At 45.4% G+C, this 25,926-nt stretch overlaps 1 protein-coding gene across 4 annotated transcripts in view; it reads right to left on the minus strand.

The window, feature by feature from the left end:
• Window positions 1-24,968, minus strand: part of LOC106996736 (NBPF family member NBPF1-like) — a 29,325-nt gene extending 4,357 nt beyond the window's left edge. Inside the window, exons 1-20 of one of the 4 annotated variants that reach the window (XM_077972714.1) lie at window positions 23,644-24,968; window positions 23,332-23,541; window positions 21,454-21,556; window positions 20,407-20,621; window positions 19,275-19,347; window positions 18,603-18,814; window positions 17,344-17,553; window positions 15,491-15,593; window positions 14,446-14,660; window positions 13,359-13,404; window positions 12,659-12,870; window positions 11,404-11,613; window positions 10,081-10,183; window positions 9,031-9,245; window positions 7,913-7,985; window positions 7,243-7,448; window positions 5,892-5,943; window positions 2,324-2,376; window positions 1,119-1,170; window positions 301-473 (exon numbers count right to left, since the gene is read on the minus strand). In XM_077972714.1, the coding sequence (XP_077828840.1) occupies window positions 301-473; window positions 1,119-1,170; window positions 2,324-2,376; window positions 5,892-5,943; window positions 7,243-7,448; window positions 7,913-7,985; window positions 9,031-9,245; window positions 10,081-10,183; window positions 11,404-11,613; window positions 12,659-12,870; window positions 13,359-13,404; window positions 14,446-14,660; window positions 15,491-15,593; window positions 17,344-17,553; window positions 18,603-18,814; window positions 19,275-19,347; window positions 20,407-20,621; window positions 21,454-21,556; window positions 23,332-23,506 (2,701 nt within the window). In that variant the 5' untranslated portion in view covers window positions 23,507-23,541; window positions 23,644-24,968. Of the gene's footprint in view, window positions 1-300; window positions 474-1,118; window positions 1,171-2,212; window positions 2,377-5,891; window positions 5,944-7,242; window positions 7,449-7,912; window positions 7,986-9,030; window positions 9,246-10,080; window positions 10,184-11,403; window positions 11,614-12,658; window positions 12,871-13,358; window positions 13,405-14,445; window positions 14,661-15,490; window positions 15,594-17,343; window positions 17,554-18,602; window positions 18,815-19,274; window positions 19,348-20,406; window positions 20,622-21,453; window positions 21,557-23,331 lie in introns of all 4 variants that reach the window. The other 3 variants (XM_077972707.1, XM_077972708.1, XM_077972702.1) reach the window with 3 other exon arrangements.
• Between the last annotated feature and the right edge of the window lie 958 nt (window positions 24,969-25,926).

Below are 25,926 nucleotides of genomic sequence, written 5' to 3' on the forward strand. Positions count from 1 at the left end.
ACGTTGAGTCCGAATCATAGTTCTGTGAATTTTTTACATCTGCCTCGGTCCAATGTGCTGAGAGTGGGTTCAGGTTGCCACAGGCATGACTGGAGACTAGGAATAGAGCCATGCTCACTGACCCATTTCATATCTGGGCTTCCAACTGAAACTACAGTTGCATTACAACCTATATGTGTCCATTGGTCCTGCCAGCAGCAATGACATCTCTCGGGTCAGGAAGGGTCACTTGGAACAGGAATATCACCCCTATCTGGAAGACCAGGTGGAGCCTTATCACCTTCATAGTAAGGAACTCACTGTCCATATCAAGAGCCAAGCCAAAGTGCTCTTCTTCCAACGAGCAGAAGGCATTTCTGTAGGGCTGGCATAAGTCAGGCAGTTCAAGATACCCGCAAGGAGTTGAATAAAATCTATCCAGTGAGTCCTGCAAGACTTCAGGCTCTTTCTCATCCAGCAGTTCCCTGTTGAGCCTGGAAAAGTAGGAAAAGTAAAGAATAAGCCAGGGGGAATCAGAAACCACACAGCCCCAGCTAGATTTCATAGGTAACATAAGGAAGTGTTTGGAAAGAAAAAGGACAGCTCTATTAATGAGGTAACAGATTATTGCCTTAATGTTGGCACAATCAGGGCCAGGTAGAAAAGGATGAAAGAGAAAGAAACACACACACACACACACACACACACACACACACACACAGAGAGAGACAGATATAGACAGAGAGAGCAAGAGCTCAGTGAATCGGCCAGGTGACACACTGATGAGGCAGTCAAAGGACACTTTGTATTTGTGCCCTCAGGACGAACAATGAACAGTGATCATGAAAACAGTGGGCTCAATAATTTTGCATAAAATGTGCTCAAGTTTCCCTGCAGTCACCATGAGAATACAGCTTTTGAGGCATGGTCAACCTTCAGTAGGTTAGTAAATGATAAGGGTGGGAAAAAATGGAAACCTAAATATTTACTGTAATGAAAACCAAAAGCAATATTAGTAGGCATAATTCAGACTTGTCTGATAAGGCAAAATCACTCTTTTCAGCATGTACTGTTTTCCCTGCACTTGGCGTCTCTAGGTGTCAACAGCAAATGAACTGTCCACAATTTCTCAGACTCACCTGGGACCTGTGGCCTCTTGGTCCTCCTTTTTCACTTCATCACACCAATGTCCTGCAAATAAATTCAGATGGGGCCTCTTACAGGAAGCAGTTCTTCCTTGCACACAGAAACATTCCTCTGTCCAATCCTAACACAGGGACATCAGTCTTCTCAGTGTGGGAACAGAAGACTTTGAGAGAAACATAACCAGAGGCATGAGGTCAAGTCTTGAGAGAACTGACTTGGTTCCTTTCATGAGCCTTGGGCAAAATTCTCCTGTTTTGGAATGTTATCTTCCCAATGTGATCTGTCCTAGGTTTGTGTACACAAATGAGGAATGACTTTCCCAATAGATTCTAGGCAAATACTTCTAACACCTCGTAGGAGAGATACTGCAATATTCAGGTTTCTCACATCAAATACCCAGGATTTGATAGTTTATGAGATTGTGGACACTGAGATTTCATGTAGGGGTGTAATATTCCAGCTCTTGTTACAACGAGACTTGGTTCGACACAGAAGCATCAGCTATTATATGGCTTTTGTGGGTGAAAAGTCAGTCATTTATCTAGAAAACATACTAGCAAGACGATGGACAGATGAGCTAAAACAAGCCAACTGAGAAGACATAGAAAATGGGGATAAATTCAGTGAAACCTGGGTCACATCTCCGATTCAGAGGCAGACAAGGGTGACACTGGCCTCGGACAGGTAAAGAACCACACAGAAATGCTTTGGGAACAAAACTCATGAGGAATTTTGTAGCTGGCAAGACACATTTAATTCACATGAACTGATCTGACAGACAACACCTGGGCATGTGCTGCATGGCTTGGTGTGAGTTTGCCACACCTGCCTTGAGTTCAATGTCCTGACAGTCAGTCTAGGGTGGCACTGGCATGGCCTGAGACTAGGAAGATATTACAGCTCACTGAACCACGCCATGCCTGTACTTCAGACTCGACTCTAGAGTGCTTGAAATCTACATTGATATATAGGTTAAACCCACAGTGATGGCAACTCTCAGCCCAACCAGGGACGGAAAGCCCCAAGATTACGGGGTCTACTTGGGACATGAACTGGAGCTTTATCACCTTCACAATGGAGTACTCACTGCCCACGTCAAGAGCCAAGTCCACTTGTTGTTCCTCTAATGAGTGACAGGTGCTGCTATAAGACTGGTATGAGGCAGACACGTCAGGAGGAATTGAGGGAGTCAAATAACCTTCATCCCAGGAATCCTGGAGAGCTTCCTCCTCTTCAGACTCCTGCAGATTCCTGATGACACAGGCAGGACAGGGATGACAGAAGATTTAACCGACAGAGATTAGACAGCAAAACCTCCCAGATGATCTGATGGGAGGCAGAATGGAGTGGTCACAGAAACCAAAGCCAGTTTTCCTTCCACGGAAATAAAAGTATCCTTCTAAATGCAGGGCAGAGGGTGACTGCCCTGGGGAATGACCAAAAATGGGCTGCACGTGCTCAGTACACTTGCCACAGATGAGCCAATGTAGGGCACCCCGACTCTCCCTGTAAACTACCCTCATGACTTGCAGCACAGACACTAACACAAGATTTCAACTACTTTGCATAAATTGCGTTGAATTTTCCATGCAGCATTCAAGTGAACAGAGCTCTTGCGGCAGTGCAGACACAGATCTTGTGTGCTAAGGGCCCCATTTTCCCAATATTTTGATAGAATATGTTTATTTTTTCAGTTTCTTTTCTTGCACAAATACTGGAAAACATACTAACAAAACATAAGCAGAAAGCATATGTACATTCTCTCCCTGGATTTAAACGCAGGGGAGAGAACAGGCGACACCAAGAAATCCCTGTTTGAGGGTCTGGAGTGGACCTCCAGCAAACTCCACCAGACCTGCAGCTGAGGGACCTCACTGTTAACAAGAAAACTAACAAACAGAAAGGAATAGCATCCACTTCAACAAAAAGGACATCCACTCCAAAACCCCATCTCTAGGTCACCAGCATCAAAGACCAAAGGGAGAGAAAACCACAAAGAGGTGGAGAAACCGGAGCAGAAAAGCTGAAAATTTTAAAAACCACAGCGCCCCTTCTCCTCCCAAGGATCAGAGATCCTCGCCAGCAACGGAACAAAAAAGGGCAGAGAATGACTTTGACGAGATGACTGAAGCAGGCTTCAGAAAGTTGGTAATAACAAACTTCTCCGAGTTAAAGGAGGATGTGCGAAAACATCGCAAGGAAGCTACAAACCTTGAAAAAAGATTAGACGAATGGCTAACTACAATAAACAGTGTAGAGAAGACCTTAAATGACCTGATGGAGCTGAAAACCACGGCATGAGAACTACATGACACATGCACAAGCTTCAGTAGCTGATTCGATCAAGTGGAAGAAAGGGTATCAGTGATTGAAGATCAAATTAACCAAATGAAGTGAGAAGAAAAGTTTAGAGAAAAAAGAGTAAAAAGAAACAAACAAAGCTGCCAAGCAATATGGGACTATGTGAAAAGAACAAATCTACATTTGATCGGTGTACCTGAAAGTGATGGGGAGAATGGAACCAAGCTGGAAAACACTCTTCAGGATATTACCCGGGAGAACTTCCCCAACCTAGCAAGGCAGGCCAACATTCAAATTCAGGAAATACAGAGAACACCATAAAGATACTCCTCCAGAAGAGTAACCCCAAGAAACATAATTGTCAGATTTACCAAGGTGGAAATGAAGGAAAAAATGGTAAGGGCAGCCAGAGAGAAAGGTCGGGTTACCCACAAAGGGGAGCCCATCAGATTAACAGCACATCTGTCTGCACAAACTCTACAAGCCAGAAGAGAGTGGGGGCCAATACTTAACATTCTTAAAGAAAAGAATTTTCAACCCGGAATCTCATATCCACCCAACCTAAGCTTCATAAGTGAAAGAGAAATCAAATCCTTCACACACAATCAAATGCTGAGAGATTTTGTCACCACCAGGCCTACCTCACAAGAGTTCCTGAAGGAAGCACTAAACACGGAAAGGAATAACCAGTACCAGCCACTGCAAAAACATGTCAAATTGTAAAGACCATCGATGCTAGGAAGAAACTGCATCAACTAACAGGCAAAATAACCAGCTAACATCTTAATGACAGGATCAAATTCACACATGACAATATTCACCTTCAATGTCAATGGGCTAAATGCCCCAATTAAAAGACACAGACTGGAAAATTGGATAAACAGTCAAGACCCATCAGTGTGCTGTGTTCAGGAGATGCATCTCACGTGCAGAGACACACATAGGCTCAAAATGAAGGGATGGAGGAACACCTACCAAGCAAATGGAAAGCAAAAAAAGCAGGGATTGCAATCCTAGTCTCTGGCAAAACAGACTTTAAACCATCAAAGATCCAAAGAGACAAAGAAGACCATTATATAATGGTAAAGGGATCGATTCGACAAGAAGAGCTAACTATCCTAAAGATATATGCACCCAATACAGGAGCACCTAGATTCATAAAGCAACTCCTGAGAGACCTAAAAAGACACTTAGACTCCCAGACAACAATAATGGGACACTTTAACACCCCACTGCCAATATTACACACATCAATGAGACAGAATGCTAACAAGGATATCCAGAACGCAAACTCAGCTCTGCACCAAGCAGACCTAACAGACATCTACAGAACTCGCCACCCAAAATCAACGGAATATACATTCTTCTCAGCATCGCATCACACTTATTCCAAAATTGACCACATAGTTGGAAGTCAAGCACTCCTCAGCAAATGTAAAACAACAGAAATCACAACAAACTGTCTCTCAGAACACAGTGCAATCAAATTAGAGCTCAGGATTAAGAAACCCACTCAAAACTGAACAACTGCATGGAAACTGAACAACCTGCTCCTGAATGACTACTGGGTAAATAATGAAAGGAAGGCAGAAATAAAGATGTTCTTTGAAACCATTGAGAACAACGACACAACATACCAGAATCTCTGGCACACATTTAAAGCAGTATGGAGAGGGAAATTTCTAGCACTAAATGCCCACAAGAGAAAGGAAAGATCTAAAATCAACACCTTAAAATCACAATTAAAACAACTAGAGAAGCAAGAGCAAACAAATTCAAAAGCTAGCACAAGGCAAGAAATAACTAAGATCAGAGCAGAACTGAAAGAGACAGAGACACAAAAAATCCTTCAAAAAAATCAATGGGCCAGGCATGGTGGCTCAAGCCTGTAATCCCAGCACTTTGGGAGGCCGAGACGGGCAGATCATGAGGTCAGGAGATCGAGACCATCCTGGCTAACACGGTGAAACTCGGTCTCTACTAAAAAATATAAAGAACTAGCTGGGAGAGGTGGCGGGTGCCTGTAGTTCCAGCTACTCGGGAGGCTGAGGCAGGAGAATGGTGTAAACCCAGGAGGCAGAGCTTGCAGTGAGCTGAGATCCGGCCACTGCACTCCAGCCTGGGTGACAGAGCGAGACTCCGTCTCAAAAAAAAAAAAAAAAAAAAAAAAAAAAAAAAACAAAAAAACTCAGTGAATCCAGGAGCTGGTTTCTTGAAAAGATGAACAAGATATCCCTCTTTGGCTAGTTCACCTGGCTCAACTGATTGCAAGTACTTATCTTCAGAGGACTATGAAATTAAAACCAATACAAGTGCCACAAATCATGCACAACATTGTTAATAAGGACAATTTGTAGCTGAGTGAATGAAAGAAATCGTTCTATTCATCGCTTCCTCATTTTCCCGAAATCTACAATCTCCAGGTGTCACTACTGAATTCACAGCTCACAATTCCACAGCATTACCTGGGAGACACTGGCCCTTTTTCTTCCTCTTCTTCATGATCACTTTCATTTTCTGTAAATACATTCAGAGAAGCAGGTCACATTAAGCAATTCACACTTCACATATGACCAAATCACTGTCCAGTCATAGCACAAGGACCCAACTATTCTCAGGGCAAGAACATGGATTCTGACATGAATATTCTAGGGTGGTCTAGATTAAGTCTGGTGAGAAGTAGATGACCCTGCTTTCCAGTCCCACAGGCCAAAATTTCCCTCTGTGGGTAGACTATAATGCCATATTCCCTGCCTGCGTCTATGCAAAGAAAATAAAATTTTCCCCCCAAAATCTCCAAAAATTAGTCGAACAATTTTCTAGGAGTGTTGCTGCAATACTGACTTATATCATCAGGTACCATGGACATTAAATGTTCAGAGGCATCTGTACATGAAACCCAACTGATAGACGCATTCTAACAACTCTTGCTTTAAAAAGAATCTGGGATTCGGGAGGCCAAGGCAGGTGAATCATTTGAGGTCATGAGTTCAAGATGAACCTGGCCAATACGGGGAAACCCCATCTCTACTGAAAATACAAAAATTAGCCAGATGTGGTTGTGTGTACCTGTGGTACCAGCTACTCAAGATGCTGAGGCAGAAGAATCACTTCAATCTGGGAGGCGGAGGTTGCATCAAGCCAAGATGGTGCCACTGCACTCCACCGTGGTTGAGCAAGACTCCATCGCCAAAAAAATCCCACCACCGCCACCAACAACAACAATCTATGATGCGACAAAGAAACATCGGATCAGCTATTGCATTGATGGGGTGGAGAACCAGGGTCCAGCCTTGCTTTATGGAACTGTATCAGCAAACTAAACAAGAAAAGTTTCCGTCCACATTTCAATGGGACTGTGCAGCTAACCAAGCTGACTTAAAAGAGATCACGATTAAAGCTGAGAGTAGTGAAGCCTGGGGAGCAATATATCCAAATACAAAGGCAAGGCTGCCAGTCTCCTTCAAAAGGCATAGAAACTCCATGGACATTGTTCAGGGACACATGACTTAATCACAGGTGACAAGAGATACTGAATCGAAGCTAGGAAGCCTCACAGTTACTTCCCATGCACCTCCTGCACTCAGGTGACTATGAGGTTGTCACACTTGCCTGGGGTCCAGTAACTTCACACTGGGGACCGGGAGACAAAGGCATGACATGAGCTGAGAAGGACAGAAAACCTCCCTGATATCTGGGTTTAGAATCCCATCGCAGATTTTTATGTAAACCAATTTGTGTGTATAGAGTCTGTCTTCGGGGTTATACTTCCTCAGCACAGAAAGAGGAATGAGACACAAGGAAAATAGAGGCTACCTGGGATAATGGATACAGCATCCTCCCATTCATCATGAGAGGATGAGTCAATGAGACGTGAGTTGACTTGGTCTTCCTCAAATGTGATTTTGGTGTTGCTGTGAGGCTGGTTGGACTCACAAGGACCGTGGCTATTTGAACAAGCGATGGAATATTCCTCCAGTGAGTCCTCAGGTTCTTCCTTCTCTTCAGCCTTCTGCACCTCCCTGATGAGCCAGGTGGGAGAGAGATGTCAGAAGATTAAACACAGAGGGATCGGACCCCAGGGAGCCCTAGCTGGTTTTGACAGAAGGCATTAAGACTGTGGTCACAGAAAGCAAACAGGAGGTTCCCTTTAGGAGGGAACAGGCAATCCTCTTCTCTCTGCAACACAGCATGGCTGCCATGGGAGACAGAGAGGAAGAGACCAATCGGTGTTCATTTCACTGGAGAGACAGGAGCTGAGAAAGATGAAGACTCAGCTATCCATGTTCAGTACAGATATGACACTCACCACACACAGAGAAACACAACAGCTGCCACACCCTGTGTCTAAGCTGGGTTGAATTTCACATACTGTGGCCAAAGGAATGCAGGCTTTTGGCCCATCCTAGATGCCAGACAGGGTGTGCCTCATAGATCTTTTTCCTATGTTAAAACCCATTACTTGCTCCTGATTTTTCAGTGTTACCTGGGGGCATGTGATTCCTGTACTTTCTCAGTTTCCTCAACGTTCACATCTTCATCCTCATCTTCACCGTTTTCTGTAAATACAGAAGTGTCCATTCAGATATTTCCCACTTCACATTCTGCAGGCACAGTCAGCCCAATGTTAACACAGACATGGACATCTAGGCATGGGTCACCGTTCAATTGAAAGCTCTCATGTTTTATCTTTAACAAAATGCCCTGGCATGCTTTCCTGATCCATCAGGCAATGCATTTCTGATCTGGAGGGCCACCATCAAGATGTGGCCAAATATTGAAAAGACCCTTTACTCCCCATATCACTGGGGACGTGTGCAGCCTCCCTCGGGACTTTGGCAGCTGTCTCCATCATCCCACCACAAATCTGATTCCCAGGCACAGGCTTGGTGCCCTGTCACAGTTCACATTTCAAACCTAAATCTTTCTCTTAAGAGAGGACAAACTGGCCCCACAGTCGTCTATGCATCAGGAGACTTCACAGGCCTTCCATGTGGCTTCTGCTGTGTTATTCAGGGACATGCTCTCCATGGGGAGTGCTCCAGTCAGAAGCACTTCCTACAACCAAATACCCCCATGTCAAGTGCCTTCTCCAACACCACATGCCGAGGGGCTTTATCTCATTTTCAAAAGCAGTCCTAACTGTTCCCACATTTAGATGCTTCACAGCCTTGCAAGAGACAATATGCCTGCCTTTTCTGATGGAGAGAGAGAAACTCAAGAAAGAAAAATCACTCACTCACCGACAGTTACTAAGAACATTGCCAAAGAGACAGCCTGGGAACCTTCATTCTAAGTCCACAGCTCTTTTCACTCTAACAAGAACCCTCCTGTCACAGCCTCCTTCCTCTCCTCTACAACTAGAGAGATGCTGCCTCTGGCTCCAAAGACCGTCTCCACCAAGGAAGGAGGGACATTTGCAATACTGTGACCTCCAACTCCATGGGTTTCCCATCTCTGATCTCACCCAGGAAGTCCTGGAAGGGCCACATATGTTTAGTGGAAAAAAACACCACCGATACAACTGTCATTGTGAAAGTATGGAGGTCGGGAGTCTCTCCTAAGCCTGGGGTTTTGGGTCATCAGATCCTATGGAAACCTTACCTGGGGTGAGCTTTTGGACGAGGTGCTGTGCCAGCCTACAGCCCTCGGCCAGCTGTTCTCGGAGGTCCCGCCCCTGGGAGGTGGGCGGCTCATCCGGAGTGAGGAGGGCCTGGAGATGCTGATTCAATGCGCGGGAGGCATCTCTCCCTTCCCGCAACTTCTCCCTTAACTGGCTCAGCTCTCGTTCCTGAGACTGAACCAGGACTTTATATTGCCTAAGGTGAGATAGTAGAGAAAATTGAACAGTGGAAAGGGGTGAGTGATCAGATCGAATATTGCGACAGAGATTTCTGAGACAATGTTCTCAAGGAGACCTCCAAGGAGAAGGTCAGCACATGTTTAAAGAAATGTCTGTGGCCAAGAGTAAGAATGAAAAATGGTTTACAGGCTTCCTCTATACCAGAGAGGGCTCCTGTAAGATCCTCGACGATGTTCCATTCATCTTTCCCTTCTGTAAACAAAAGTAGGTGTCTTCCTTATTCACTTTCAAAAAGACATTCATTCTTTCAGTTCCTCACTCTGGCCATGGACATTTCCATGTGAAAATACACATAGTGCATCTTGCAGTCACTAGATGCAAAGCCATGGACAGAAATGAGGCCACGTGCAGACGGGGCCAGTTGAAAAGATGAAAGATGGAATGAATGACAGGCTCCAGAAGGCAACACTGATTGACCGAAAGGATGAGAAGCCACAGTCAGTCAGGAGGTGATTCTGACTAAGGGTAAGTGGGGTGGTGATGGCGCACCATTTTGAGTACACTCAATGCTGCTGGGTGGTTCCCACTCCTTTAGTTAATTTTGTGTTATGCAAATCTCACCTCAACAATTACTTCTTTCAAAAAGAGAAATCAAGGCTCTGAGAAACAACTACAACCCATAACTTATTATTATCCTTGTTCTCTGTTTCATAAATCTTTGTGTGTTGTAAGCCTGCCATGGCAATTCCTGCCCTTCCCCAGACCCAGCTTAGCGCTTACTTCACCCAGAGGAGTGGCTGTACATCAGAGATTTACACACCTACCCACCTGCCTGCATAGGGCCCCCTCACCTGAGCTCCTCAGCTTGCCCGAGCTGCTCTGCAAGCTTCTCCTCCTTCAACTGAAGCTCATCCCGCAGCATAGATTTTAGGAGGTCTTTGCACTCTTCATAGTCTGAGAAAAGACAGACACACCGGCCCCAGTGAAAAGCTGGACACACAGCGGTGGTCACTGCCTACAGGGCAGGAGCCAGGTCCATCCAAAGGATATAATTGTCCCCAGTACCAGGCTCTAGGCAGGGATTTCCACCACTTTACTCTTCAGTCTCCCCACTTTATGGCATCTCAACCTCCAAAATTTAGAGAGGAAGAAAGAGAAACTGAGGGACAGACAGGACAAGCTACTTGGATGGAGCCCAGGTGACAGGCCCAGGGTTCCTGCTCTGCACACTGCACTGCTACTTCCACACATTCTCGGGTGCGATCTTTCTTCTTCTATAGGAACAAAAGCCTCTTCCCCCAGGAAGTAGGACTTCCCTCACACCAGGGTACTCTCTGCATTTTTGTTTATTCTTTGAGGAGTCTTCTCCTGTCGCCCAGGCTGGAGTGCAATGGTGTGATCTTGGCTCACTGCAACCTCTGCCCTGGGTTCAAAGGATTCTCCTGCCTCAGCCTCCCAAGTAGCTGGGATTACAGGTGCCCACCACCACGCCCCGTTAATTTTTGTAATTTTAGTAGAGATGGGGTTTCTCCATGTTGCCCAGGCTGGTCTCAAACTCCTGACCTCGTGATCCAGCTGCCTCAGCCTCCCAAAGTGCTGGGATTACAGGACTGAGCCACCTTGCACGGCCCCTACTCCCTGCTCTTGATGCTGTCGGTTATAGATACCACGGGTTCTATTAGGAGCAGACTCCTCTTGACGCCCCTCACAGCGGGTACTGTGTACTATCAACAAATTTCCCTCAGGGTCCCTTGAACAGAGATTTGCCTATTGGGCCTCAACAGAAGCTTGAACTGAATAAAAGTTCACTAGCCCGAGACATTTACAACAATAGACTAGATGTTATTTTTCTGCCAGATCTTATATGGTACAGAGAGGATTCTTGAAAACATGATTTAGCCTCTTGGAGAAAACAGGTCATTCTGTGCCTGTCTCTGAAACCATCACTGAGATTTTACCTCTAGGCCCATCCCCAGCTGACTGCAAACATGGAAAGTTTTGAAATACTTTGGTACCTTTCCCATCCAACTTTAACAAAAGGTGAAAATACCCATTTCTATTTTCCTACAAGTATGGAAAGTATTACATTACTTCTTGGAGAGAGAATTCCGTTTCTCAGAGAGAAGACAGGACATCATTCATCACTTTTGTGATTGTGAGCTTAGGGAACTTACTGTAAGTGTTCTGCCCCTTGGCCAGAAAGTAGGCCACTTGAGTTACAAGATATTTCTCCTTGGTGTTTATAAACTGACGTTTGTTCTCTGCCTGCTGGGGGTGCAGTTTCTCGTTGATTTCTAGAGTATTCATCTCTGACTTCTCACTGGACCAAGGGCCCGCAGATAACACCATGCTGTCGTTTGTGGTAGAAGAGGTGGAGCCAGGGACTGGGGAGAAAAAATCCAAACACATGATGGGTTAATAACTGGTGAAATCAAATAGGTTGAATCAGGACTGAGGGATGTCACGGACAGCCTCGTCCACTGATTTGAAGATGCTGTTTCCCTGGTTTCACTCTTCTCATCTCCACTCTTGATCTCCTTTAAGTCAACGTGTCTGAGCTATGCAGTCACCTTGAAATCAGGACACAAACACTTCCACTTTTTTCTTGCTTAGAAGTTTCTATAAAGCAAGGCTGGGCTCTGAGCTTTTTACCCCATGAGAGGCCAATGTTTCTGTGTAGCTCAAGAGATTGTTTTTTGTTTCGTTAATTTTTTTGTTTGATTGGTTGGTTGGTTTTGGTTTTTTATGTTTTGTTTGAGAGGGAGTCTCACTGTGTCGCCCAGGCTGGTGGCATGATCTCAGCTCACTGCAACCTCTGCCTCCTGGGTTCAAGTGATTCTCATGCGTCAGCCTCCCAAGTAGCTGGGATTACAGGCACCAACCACCATGCCAGCTATTTTTTGTATTTTTAGTAGAGATGCAATTTCGCCATGTTGGCCAGGCTGCTTTCGAACTCCTGACCTCAGGTGATCCGCCCACCGTGTCCTCCCAAAGTGCTGGGATTACAGATGTGAGCCCAGTGACCCTGGCCAGAGACTTCTTATTAACAGCTAAGACAAGCCAATGAAAAGGAGAGAGAGTCTAGCCTGAGAAAAGTGAATGAGGGTGGGAGGATCATCTGAGCCAATCCTCGCACCTAAGCCTCCTGAGCAGATGGGACTCTAAGAGCAAAGGAACATGCCTGGCTAATGTTTTGTATTCATTGTAAAGATGGGTTTCACCATATTCTCCAGCCTGCTCTTGAACTCCTGAATTCAAATGATCCTCCCACTTGGGCCTCCCAAAGTGCTGCGAATATATGTGTCAGTCAGCGCACCTAGCTCCATCCTAGTTTCTGAGTAAACCAATATGTATCTATATAGCCTGTCCTCACAATGGATCTTCCGTAGTCTAGACAGAGGTATGAGACACAAGGAAAATAGAGGCTACCTGCGACAAGGTTTAGAGCATCCTGCCGTACATCAGGAGACGATTCACGGTCTATAAGCAGAGTCAAGTCCATTTGGTCTTCCTCAAATGTGACTTTGGAGTTCTTGTGAGGCTGATTGGACTCAGAAGGGCCATAGCTATTTGAACAAGTGATGACACATTCTTCCACTGAGTCCTCAGGGACTTCCTTTTCTTCTGCCTTCCGCACCTCCCTGATGAGGTGAGATAGAGATGCCAGAAGATTAAATACAGAGGGATTGGACCCCAGGGAGACCTAGCAGGTTTTGACGGGAGGCATTAAGACAGTGGTCACAGAAAGCAAACAGGAGGTTCCCTTTAGGAGTGAAGAGGCAATCCTCTTCTCTCTGCAACAGAGCATGGCGGCCATGGGAGACAGAGAGGAAGAGACCAACCGGTGTTCATTTCACTGGAGAGACAGGAGCTGAGAAAGATGAAGACTCAGCTATCCCTGTTCGGTACAGATATGACACTCACCACACACAGAGAAACACAACAGCTGCCACACGCGGTGTCTAAGCTGGGTTGAATTTCTCATACTGTGACCAAAGGAATACAGGCTTGCGGCCCATTGTAGATGCCAGAGACAGGGTGTGCCTCCTAGATCTTTTTCCTATGTTAAAACCCATTACTTGCACCTGATTATTCAGTGTTACCTGGGGCACATGATTCCTGTACTTACTCAGTGTCATCAACTTTAACATCTTCATCCTCACCTTCATCATTTTCTGTAAATACAGAAGTGTTCGTTCAGATATTTCCCACTTCACACTCTGCAGGCACAGTCAGTCCAATGTGCACAGAGACATGGACATCTAGGCATGGGTCACCGTTAAACTGAAAGCTCTCATGTTTTATCTTTAATAAAATGCCCTGGCATGGTTTCCTGATCCATCAGGCAATGCATTTCTGATCTGGAGGGCCACCATCAAGATGTCACCAAATATTGAAAAGACCCTTTGCTCCGCATATCACTGGGGACTTTTGCAGCCTCTCTCTGGACTTTGGCAGCTGTCTCCCGCATCCCGCCACAGATCTGATTCCCAGGCACAGACTTGGTGTCCTGTCACAGTTCGCATTTGGAACCTAATTCTTTCCCTTTGGAGCAGACAAACTTGCCCGACAGTCCTCTATGCCTCAGGAGACTTCACAGGCCCTCCATGTGGCTTCTGCTGTGTTATTCAGGGACATGCTCTCCATGGGGAGTGCTCCAGTCTGAAGCACTTCCTACAACCAAATACCCCCACGTCAAGTGCCTTCTCCAACACCACATGGTGAGGGGCTTTATCTCATTTTCAAAAGCAGTCATAAGTGTTCCCACATTTAGATGCTTCAGACTCTTGCAAGAGACAATTTTCCTGCCTTTTCCGATGGACACAGAGAAACTCAAGAAGGATAAATTACTCATTCACCGACACTTACTAAGAACATTGCCAAAGAGACAGCCTGGGAACCTTCATTCTAAGTCCACAGCTCTTTTCACTCTAACAAGAACCCTCCTGTCACAGCCTCCTTCCTCTCCTTTACAACTAGAGAGATGCTGCCTCTTGCTCCAAAGACCATCTCCACCAAGGAAGGAGGGACATTTGCAATACTGTGACCTCCAAACCCATGGGTTTCCCATCTCTGATATCACACAGGAAGTCCTGGAAGAGCCACAAATGTTTAGTGGAAAAAAACACCAATGATACAACATTGTGAAAGGATGGAGGTCGGGAGTCTCGCATAAGCCTGGGGTTTTGGGTCTCCAGGTCCTATGGAAACCTTACCTGTGGTGAGCTTTCGGACCAGGTGCTGTGCCAGCCTACAGCCCTTGGCCAGCTGTTCTCGGAGGTCCCGCCTCTGGGAGTTGGCCGGCTCATCCGGAGTGAGGAGGGCCTGGAGATGCTGATTCAATGCGCGGGAGGCATCTCTCCCTTCCCGCAACTTCTCCCTTAACTGGCTCAGCTCTCGTTCCTGAGACTGAACCAGGACTTTATATTGCCTAAGGTGAGATAGTAGAGAAAATTGAACAGTGGAAAGGGGTGAGTGATCAGATCGAATATTGCGACAGAGATTTCTGAGACAATGTCCTCAAGGAGACCTCCAAGGAGAAGGTCAGCACACGTTTAAAGAAATGTCTGTGGCCAAGAGAAAGAAGGAAAAATGGTTTACAGGCTTCCTCTATATCAGAGAGGGCTCCTGTAAGATCCTCGACGATGTTCCATTCATCTTTCCCTTCTCTAAACAAAATTAGTTGTCTTCCTTATTCAGTTTCAAAAAGACATCCTTTCAGTTCCTCACTCTGGCAATGGACATTTCCATGTGAAAATACACATAGTCTATCTTGCAGTGACTACATACAAAACCATATACAGAAATGCGGCCAAGTGCAGACGGGGCCAATTGAAAAGATTAAACAAGAAAAGAATGACAGGCTCCAGAAGGCAACATTGATTGGGTCAAAGATAAGATGCCGCAGTCAGTCAGGAGGTGATTCCGACTATGGGTAAGTGGGGTGGTGATGGCGCACCATTTTGAGTACACTGAATGCTGTTGGGTGGTTCCCACTCCTTTGGTTAATCATGTCTTATGCAAATTTCACCTCAACAATTACTTCTTTCAAAAAGAGAAAACGAGGCTCTAGGAAACAACTGCAACCCATAACTTATTACTGTCCTTGGTCTCTGTTTCACAAACCTTTGTGTATTGTGAGCATGCCATAGCAATTCCTGCCCTTCCCCTGGCCCAGCTTGGCTCTTACTTCTACCCTCCGAGCTGCTATACATCCGAGATTTACACACCTGCCCACCTGCCTGCATAGGGCCCCCTCACCTGAGCTCTTCAGCTTGCCCGAGCTGCTCTGCAAGCTTCTCCTCCTTCAACTGAAGCTCATCCCTCAGCATAGATTTTAGGAGGTCTTTGCACTCTTCATAGTCTGAGAAAAGACAGACACACTGGCCTCAGTGAAAGACTGGACATGCTGCTGAGGTCACTGCCTACAGGGCAGGAGCCAGGTCCATCCCAAGGACATAACTGTCCCCAATACCAGGCTCCAGGCAGGGATTTCTACCTCTTTACTCTTGAGTCTCCTGACTTTCCGGCATCTCATCCTCCAAAATTTAGAGACAAACAAACCGAAACTCAAGGGCACATCAAGGAAGTTGACAAGATGATTCAACCACAATGAAGTAGAGTCAGAATTCACAGCCCCTGAGGTCTGACTCTGAATGCGGGGCCACTTTCCCAAGCCTTGCAGCCTCTCCTCCAAAACACTGCACTGGGGCATGAAGTAGAGATTTCACGGACAATTGGGAAGGCCTCTAGGACTATGGGACTGATGGTTTCCCTTTTAATGGGAATTTCAAGGACAACTATGTCAAAGATCTTAAAAATCTTTGAGTTTTAAATCATAACTGCAGATACGATTTTAAGAATCATAACGGAAACATAAAGTATGAGACATAAGACCACAAGACTATGAAGGAAACATGCCCAAATACTAACAAAGTTTGTGTTAATTTACAAACAGTAGAATGAAGAACTAATAGATAGTGTTTACTCTGTGCCCATAAATGTTCTAGGAGATTGATAAGAAATAGCTCATGTAACTCACTGCAGCAATTTACAGAGGTAAGTATTACTGTCGCACCCTATGAATAGATGAGGAAACTGAGGGACACACAGGACAAGCAAATTGGATGGAGCCCAGGAGACAGACCCAGGGTTCCTGCTCTGCACACTGCACTGCTACTTCCACACATTCTTGGGTACATCATTCTTCCTCTTTAGGAACAAAAGCCTGTGCCCCAAGAAACAGGACTTCCCTCCCACCAGGCTACTCTCTGCCTTTTTTGTTTGTTTCTTTTTTGATGAGTCTTGCCCTGTCGCCCAGGCTGAAGTGCAATGGCATGATCTTGGCTCTCTGCAACCTCTGTCTCCTGGGTTCAAAGGATTCTCTGGACTCAGCCTCCCGAGTAGCTGGGATTACAGGCGCCCGCCACCACACCCAGCTAATTTTTCTAACTTTAGTAGAGACGGGGTCTCTCCACATTGCCCAGGATGGAATCAAACTCCTGACCTCGTGATCCAGCTGCCTCAGCCTCTCAAAGTGCTGGGATTACAGGACTGAGCCACCTTGCACGGCCCCTACTCCCTGCTCTTGATGCTGTCGGTTATAGATACCACAGGTTCTATTAGGAGCAGACTCCTCTTGACGCCCCTCACAGCGGGTACTGTGTACTATCAACAAATTTCCCTCAGGGTCCCTAGAACAGAGCTTGGCCTATTGGGCCTCAACAGAAGCTTGAACTGAATAAAATTCACTAGCCCGAGACATTTAGAACAACATACTAGATGTTATTTGTCTGCCGGATCTTATATGGTACAGAGAGGATTCTTGAAAACATGATTTAGCCTCTTGGAGAAAACAGGTCATTCTGTGCCTGTGTCTGAAACCATCACTGAGATTTTACCTCTAGGCCCATCCCCACCTGACTGCAAACATGGAAAGTTATGAAATACTTTGGTACTTCTGTCTTCCAACTTTAACAAAATGTGAAAATACCCATTTCTATTTTCCTAGAAGGAAGGAAAGGATTAAATTATTTTTGATGGAGAAGATCAAAATTTCTCAGAGAGAAGACAGGACATCATCACTTTTGTGATGGTGAGCCTATAGAACTTACTATAACTGTTCTGCTGGTTGGCCAGGAAGTAGGCCACTTGAGTTACAAGAAATTTCTCTCTAGTGTTTCTAAACTGTTCTTTCTTTTCTCCCAACTGCGGGCGCAGTTTCTCGTTGATTTCTGGAGTGTTCATCTCTGACTTCTCACTTGGCCAAGGACCAGCAGATGCCACCATGCTGATGTTTGCGGCAGAAGAGGTGGAGCCAGGGACTGGGGAGAAAAAATCCAAACACATGATGGGCTAATAACTGGTGAAATCAAATAGGTTGAATCAGGATTGAGGGATGTCACTGACAGCCTCGTCCACTGATTTGAAGATGCTGTTTCCCTGGTTTCACTCTTCTCATCCCCACTCTTGATCTCCTTTAAGTCAACGTGTCTGAGCTACGCAGTCACCTTGAAACCAGGACACAAACACTTCCACCCTTTTCTTGCTTAAAAGTTTCCATAAAGCAAGGCTGGGCTCTGAGCTTTTTACCCCATGAGAGGCGAATGTTTCTGTGTAGCTCAAGAGATTGTTTTTTGTTTCATTAAATTTTTCGTTTGACTGGTTGGTTGGTTTTGGTTTTTTATGTTTTGTTTGAGAGGGAGTCTCACTCTGTCGCCCAGGCTGCAGTGCAGTGGCACGATCTCAGCTCACTGCAACCTCTACCTCCTGGGTTCAAGTGATTTTCGTGGCTCAGCTTCCCAAGTAGTTGGGATTACAGGCACAAACCACCATGCCAGCTATTTTTTGTATTTTTAGTAGAGATGCAATTTCGCCATGTTGGCCAGGCTGCTTTCGAACTCCTGACCTCAGGTGATCTGCCCACCTCACCCTCCCAAAGTGCTGGGATTACAGATGTGAGCCAGCGACCCTGGCCAGAGACTTCTTATTAACAGCTAAGACAAGCCAATGAAAAGGAGAGAGTCTAGCCTGAGAAAAGTGAATGAGGGTGGGAGGATCATCTGAGCCAATCCTCGCACCTAAGCCTCCTGAGCAGTTGGGACTATAGGGGCAAAGGAACATGCCTGGCTAATGTTTTGTATTCTTTGTAAAGATGGATTTCACCATATTCTCCAGTCTGCTCTTGAACTCCTGAATTCAAATGATCCTCCCACTTGGGCCTCCCAAAGTGCTGCAAATATATATGTCAGTCACCACAGCTAGCTTCATCCTAGTTTCTGAGTAAACCAATATGTACCTATACGGCCTGTACTCAGAATGGATCTTCCATAGCCTAGACAGAGGTATGAGACACAAGGAAAATAGAGGCTACCTGGGACAAGGTTTAGAGCATCCTGCCATCCATCTGGAGACGATCCACGGTCTATAAGCAGAGTTGAGTCCACTTGGTCTTCCTCAAATGTGATTTTGGAGTTCTTGTGAGGCTGGTTGGACTCAGAAGGGCCATAGATATTTGAACAAGTGACGGCACATTCCTCCACTGAGTCCTCAGGGACTTCCTTTTCTTCAGCCTTCCACACCTCCCTGATGAGGTGAGATAGAGATGCCAGAAGATTAAACACAGAGGGATTGGACCCCAGGGAGACCTAGCCGGTTTTGACAGGAGGCATTAGGAGAGTGGTCACAGAAAGCAAACAGGAGGCTCCCTTTAAGAGGGAACAGGCAATCCTCTTCTCTCTGCAACACAGCATGGCAGCCACGGGAGACAGAGAGGAAGAGACCAACCGGTGTTCATTTCACTGGAGAGATAGGAGCTGAGAAAGATGAAGACTCAGCTATCCCTGTTCGGTACAGATATGACACTCACCACACACAGAGAAACACAACAGCTGCCACACCCTGTGTCTAAGTTGGGTTGAATTTCACATACTGTGGCCAAGGGAATACAGACTTTTGGCTCATCATAGATGCCAGAGAGGGTGTGCCTCTTAGACCTTTTTCATATGTCAAAATCCATTACTTGCTCCTGATTATTCAGGGTTACCTGGGGGCACACGACTCCTGTACTTTCTCAGCCTCCTCAACTTTAACATCTTCATCGTTATCTTCATCATTTTCTGTGAATACAGAAGTGTTCATTCAGATATTTCACACTTCACACTCTATAAGCACAGTCAGCCCAGTGTGCACAGAGACATGAACATCTAGGCATGGGTCACCATTCAACTGAAAGCCCTCAGGTTTTACTTTAACAAAATGCCCTGGCATGGTTTCTTGTTCCATCAGGCAATGCATTTCTGCTCTGGAGGGCCACCATCAAGATGTGGCCAAATATTGAAAAGACCCTTTGTTGCCTATATCACTGGGGACTTGCACAGCCTCTCTCAGGACTTTGGCAGCTGTCTCCATCATCCCACCAGAAATCTGATTCCCAGGCACAGGCTTGGTGTCCTGTCACAGTTTGCATTTCGAACCTAATTCTTTCTCTTAGGAGAGGACAAACTGGCCCCACAGTCCTCTATGTATCAGGAGACTTCACAGGCCCTCCATGTGGCTTCTCCTGTGTTATTCAGGGACATGCTCTCCATGGGGAGTGCTCCAGTCTGAAGCACCTCCTAAAACCAAATGCTCCCACATCAAGTGACTTCCCCAACACCACACGGCGAAGGGCTTTATCTCATTTTCAAAAGCAGTCATAAGTGTTCCCACATTTGGATGCTTCAGAACCTTGCAAGAGACAATGTGCCTGCCTTTGCAGATGGAGAGAGAGAATCTAACGAGGGAAAAATCACTCACTCACCGACACTTACTAAGAACATTGCCAAAGAGACAGCCTGGGAACCTTCATTCTTAGTCCAGAGCTCTTTTCACTCTAACAAGCACCCTCCTGTCACAGCCTCCTTCCTCTCCTTTACAACTAGAGAGATGTTGCCTCTGGCTCCAAAGACCATCTTCCATCAAGGAAGGAGGGACATTCCCAATACTGTGACCTCCAACCCCATGGGTTGCAGGGTTTCCCATCTCTGATCTCACCCAGGAAGTCCTGGTCATGTCATGGCCACATATGTTTAGTGGAAAAAAACACCACCGATACAACTGTCATTGTGAAAGTACGAAGGTCTGGAGTCTCTCATAAGCCTGGGGTTCTGGGTCATCAGATCCTATGGAAACCTTACCTGGGGTGAGCTTTCGGACCAGGTGCTGTGCCAGCCTACAGCCTTCAGCCAGCTGTTCTCGGAGGTCCCGCCCCTGGGAGTTGGCCGGCTCATCCAGAGTGAGGAGGGCCTGGAGATGCTGATTCAATGTGCGGGAGGCATCTCTCCCTTTCCGCAACTTCTCCCTTAACTGGCTCAGCTCTCGTTCCTGAGACTGAACCAGGACTTTATATTGCCTAAGGTGACATAGTAGAGAAAATTGAACAGTGGAAAGGGGTGAGTGATCAGTTCCAATATTGCGACAGAGATTTCTGAGACAATGTTCTCAAGGAGACCTCCAAGGAGAAGGTCAGCACATATTTCAAATGTCTGTGGCCAAGAGAAAGAACAAAAAATGGTTTACAGGCTTCGTCTGTATCAGAGAGGGCTCCTGTAAGATCCTCGACAATGTTCCATTCATCTTTCCCTTCTGTAAACAAAAGTAGGTGCCTTCCTTATTCAGTTTCAAAAAGACATTCATCCTTTCAGTTCCTCACTCTGGCCATGGACATTTCCATGTGGAAATACACATAGTGCATCTCGCAGTCTCTAGATGCAAAGCCATGGACAGAAATGAGGCCCAGTGCAGAGGGGACCAGTCGAAAAGATGAAAGAAGGAAAGAATGACAGGCTCCAGAAGGCAACACTGATTGACCGAAAGGATGAGAAGCCACAGTCAGTCAGGAGGTGATTCTGACTAAGGGTAAGTGGGGTGGTGATGGTGCATCATTTTGAGTACACTGAATGCTGTTGGGTGGTTCCCACTCCTTTAGTTAATTTTGTGTTATGCAAATTTTACCTCAACAATTACTTCTTTCAGAAAGAGAAATCATGGCTCTGAGAAACAACTACAACCCATAACTTATTATTATCCTTGTTCTCTGTTTCATAAATCTTTGTGTGTTGTGAGCCTGCCATGGCAATTCCTGCCCTTCCCCAGACCCAGCTTAGCTCTTACTTCACCTCGCCGAGCGGCTGTACTTCAGAGATTTACACACCTGCCCACCTGCCTGCATAGGGCCCCCTCACCTGAGCTCTTCAGCTTGCCCGAGCTGCTCTGCAAGCTTCTCCTCCTTCAACTGAAGCTCATCCCGCAGCATAGATTTTAGGAGGTCTTTGCACTCTTCATAGTCTGAGAAAAGACAGACACACTGGCCTCAGTGAAAAGCTGGACACAGAGTGGTGGTCACTGCCTACAGGGCAGGAGCCAGGTCCGTCCCAAGGACATAACTGACCCCAGTACCAGGCTCTAGGCAGGGAATTGCAGCTCTTTACTCTTCAGTCTCCCGACTTTCTGGCATCTCATCCTCCAAAATTTAGAGACAAACAAACCGAAACTCAAGGGCACATCAAGGAAGTTGACAAGATGATTCAATCACAATAAAGTGGAGTCAGAATTCACAGCCCCTGAGGTGTGACTCTGCATGCGGGGCCACTTCCACAAGCCTTGCAGCCTCTCATCTAAAACACTGCACTGGGGCATGAAGTAGAGATTTCTTGGACAGTTGGGAAGGCCCCTAGGACTATGGGACTGATGGTTTCCATTTGGGAATTTCAAGGACAAATATGTCAAAGATCTTAAAAATCTTTGATTTTTAAATCGTATCTGCAGATATGATTTTAACAATCATAACAGAAACATAAAGTATGAGACATAAGACCACAAGACCATGAAGAAAATATGCCCTAATACTAACAAAGTTTGTGTTAATTTACAAACAGTAGAATGAGGAACTAATAGATAGTGTTTAATCTGTGCCCATAAATGTTCTAGGAGATTGACAAGAAATAACTCATGTAACTCATTGCAGCAATTTACAGAGGTAGGTATTACTGTAGCACCCTATGAACAGATGAGGAAACTGAGGGACAGACAGGACAAGCAAGTTGCATGCAGCCCAGGAGACAGACTCAGGGTTCCTGCTCTGCACACTGCACTACTACTTCCACACATTCTTGGGTGCGATCTTTCTTCCTTTTAGGAACAAAAGCCTGTGCCCGAGGAAGCAGGACTTCCCTCTCACCAGGGTACTCTCTGCTTTTTCTTTTCTTTTCTTTAATTTTTTTTTTTTTTTTTTTTTTGACGAGTCTTGCCCTGTCACCCAGGCTGGAGTGCAATGCTGTGATCTTGGCTCACTGCAACCTCTGTCTCCTGGGTTCAAAGGATTCTCCTGCCTCAGCCTCCCGAGTAGCTAGAATTACAGGTGCCCACCAACATTTCCCACGTAATTTTTGTAATTTTAGTAGAGACGGGGTTTCTGCATGTTGCCCAGGCTGATCTCAAACTCCTGACCTCGTGATCCACCTGCCTCAGCCTCCCAAAGTGCTGGGATTACAGGACTGAGCCACCTTGCACGGCCCCTACTCCCTGCTCTTGATGCTGTCGGTTATAGATACCACGGGTTCTATTAGAAGCAGACTCCTCTTGAGGCCCCACATAGCAGGTACTGTGTACTATCAACAAATTTCCCTCAGGGTCCCTAGAACAGAGATTTGCCTATTGGGCCTCAACAGAAGCTTGAACTGAATAAAAGTTCACTAGTCCCAGACATTTAGAACAACAGACTAGATGTCATTTGTCTGCCGGATCTTATATGGTACAGAGAGGATTCTTGAAAACATGATTTAGCCTCTTGGAGAAAACAGGTGGTTCCGTGCCTGTGTCCGAAATCAATAACTGCTATTCTACCTCTAGGTCCATCCCCACCTGACAGCAAACAGGGAAAGTTTCAAAATACTTTGGTACCTCTGTCTTCTAATATTAACAAAATGTGAAAATACCCATTTCTATTTTCCTAGAAGTAAGGGAAGGATTAAATTATTTTTGATGGAGAGAGAATTCAGTTTCTCAGAGAGAAGACAGGACATCATCCATCACCTTTGTGATGGTGAGCCTATGGAACTTACTGTAACTGTTCTGCCCCTTGGTCAGAAAGTAGGCCACTTGAGTTACAAGATATTTCTCCTTGGTGTTTAGGAACTGATGTTTGTTCTCTGTCCGCTGGGGGCGCAATTTCTCATTGATTTCTAGAGTGTTCATCTCTGCCTTCTTACTGGACCAAGGGCCCGCATATACCACCATGCTGACGTGTGTGGCAGAAGACGTGGAGTCAGGGACTGGGGAGAAGAAACCCAAACACATGATGGGTTACAAACCGGTGAAATCAAATAGGTTGAATCAGGACTGAGGGATGGCAGTAACTGAAATTCTTAACTTACTGTTGAGAAAAACGAGATCAGTCCCCACAGCACTTTAGGATCCTTAACCACAAAAACAAGGTTCGAGGTGTCTGAGTTCAGAGCTAAGGCACTGCCAGTCGCTCAGAGTCTCACAAGAGTGAGGAAGATTGTGGCCAGCGTGCCAGGTAACGGTCTGCAGTTGCAATAACAGAATTAGAAGGTGAGGGTGTCATGGAATCTTAGGAGCCTGCGTTCCAATTGCACTGGCTTGGCTGAAACACAGGCACCCTGGTCTCACCTGAGGGTCACCACCAATGGGCTCATTCCTTCAGCATTCACTCTCAATATTCATGTACCTTTGTGACAATGCCACAGACCGTCTCTTTCCCAATACATCTAAGCACATTCCTCACTGTTTATCTCTTGTCTGTACAACATCATCAAGTCAGAAACAGTTTCCCAACAGGTTATATTTTCTTAAGGGCAGTCATGAAGTCACCCCACCTGCTCCCAGTTAAAACAGATCTTAAGCCTTTTCTGCAAGTGTAAGATATGAAACTTTTAGCCTGCACTGATATCCTCTGCATCTTCTGCAGTTTTTTCTGTATCCACTAGAAAGTGAATGAATAATTCATTTTTTAAAAATGTTTTCTTTCCTGTCTCAGTATTCTTCTTGCTGCATCTCATTGTTATGTTGATTTCTTTTTTCTTACTGGGGCACCAGTAAGAAAAGCATCTTGGCTTTCACTACACTCTAGACCAGTTTGACATCCCTATGTCCAAAGCTCTTCCTCTATGTGGGTTGATTTGTATTTTCATGGCACTGAGCACCACATTTCATACTTGTCAATTGTGGATGTCATTCTAGTGCCTCAAGAGCTCTTTTCAAGGGATCAAGTGATCAAATTCATGTATATAGAGATCTCCTGAAAACATGTATGACCATCTATCTTAGGAAGTTTCATAAACCTGATGCTATTTGGTTGTTTCCCTTTTGTTTTCCCATATACTGGAAAGAACAGGGCCATGAGAGGCTCTTATGGAATATGTTTTTATATATATTTTGTTGAGTTGGACTAACATCATTCATTTTTGGTTTCATTTCACTAACAGAACATGGCAAGGTCAAGGTTATGGTCAGGGTTGGCTGGTGATCCTCAGTGGTGCAGCAGAAGGTGAGTTTGAGATGAGAGGAATGAGTAGGAAAGAGCAATCCCCTGAGCCACCTCCTCACTTTCTCAGCTTCCATCCCCACCAAGGTTTTGTGAGCCTGGAACTTGGGAGACTGTTCTGTAGCCCAGGTCTCCTAGGATTGGCTGCTGGACTTGCCTGAGTTGTGGGTGCACTGGGTGTGATCCTGGGCCGCTCAGCATTCATGTGGAAGTGAAGGAACGAGGACTGGATCAATCCCATTTGAAGGCGTGCCTCACTGCAGCCCGCACTGTCCTCCAATGACACTGTAAGGATACTGCTTTGAGATGTATCAACAGCTTTAAGTTAACGTATTTTCCGGGGTCTGGGAGACCTGACGTTCTGTGTCATGATGAAAATCTGTCAAGTTTCTTCATTTTAAAAATGATAAAACTGCAGGTTCACAAAGTTACATGGCTTACTTGAGGTCACACAGGGATGAGTTTTCAGCACTGCCAATAAAAGCAATCACAGTCATTATTCAGTCATTATTCCTAGGATCCATATAATTCAGTAAATATTCACATAATTAGTAGATATTCACTGATGAATTTGTACAAGGCATTTTGCTCAAAACTGTGCTCATATTTGGATGTTGTATCTTCACCATAATCCTTAAGGTAATGCTATTATCCATATGTAACAGGTAAGAAACCTGAAGAAGAGGGATAGCAAATCATGTCTTTGGACATATTTCTATTTTTTGGTTTCTGTGAAGCTGGAAGAATGACCACAATGAGTCACAGGAAGAGTATACATACCTGGATTATTTTCCAGGACAGAGGTGTGCCCTCCTAGAGTACTGGGACCAAAATTCTCAAGTGTCTGAAACCTTGCTTTAACATTATGGGAAATAACCTCTATCACCTGGAATTTCCCTGAAACTTTGGAATATACAAGAGAAGTATGAGACTTGGGTCTTCCCTTGGCTGTGTTTAATTCAGTCTTCTATGGAATACCAATGATTCTCACTAAGACTTTTGCCTTTTTATATCCACAGTGTATGTTTTACGGAGATGATTTTATACTTTTCTCTATTTAGAAAGAATAAATATGAGCAACGGTTTAGGTTTTATGCCCTGGACTTAATATTTTTCTGATTCCTGTTTTGAGATTAAATTCTCATGGAAA

This window comes from Macaca mulatta, chromosome 1 (genome assembly GCF_049350105.2).
Source record: "Macaca mulatta isolate MMU2019108-1 chromosome 1, T2T-MMU8v2.0, whole genome shotgun sequence".
NCBI lineage: Eukaryota > Metazoa > Chordata > Mammalia > Primates > Cercopithecidae > Macaca > Macaca mulatta.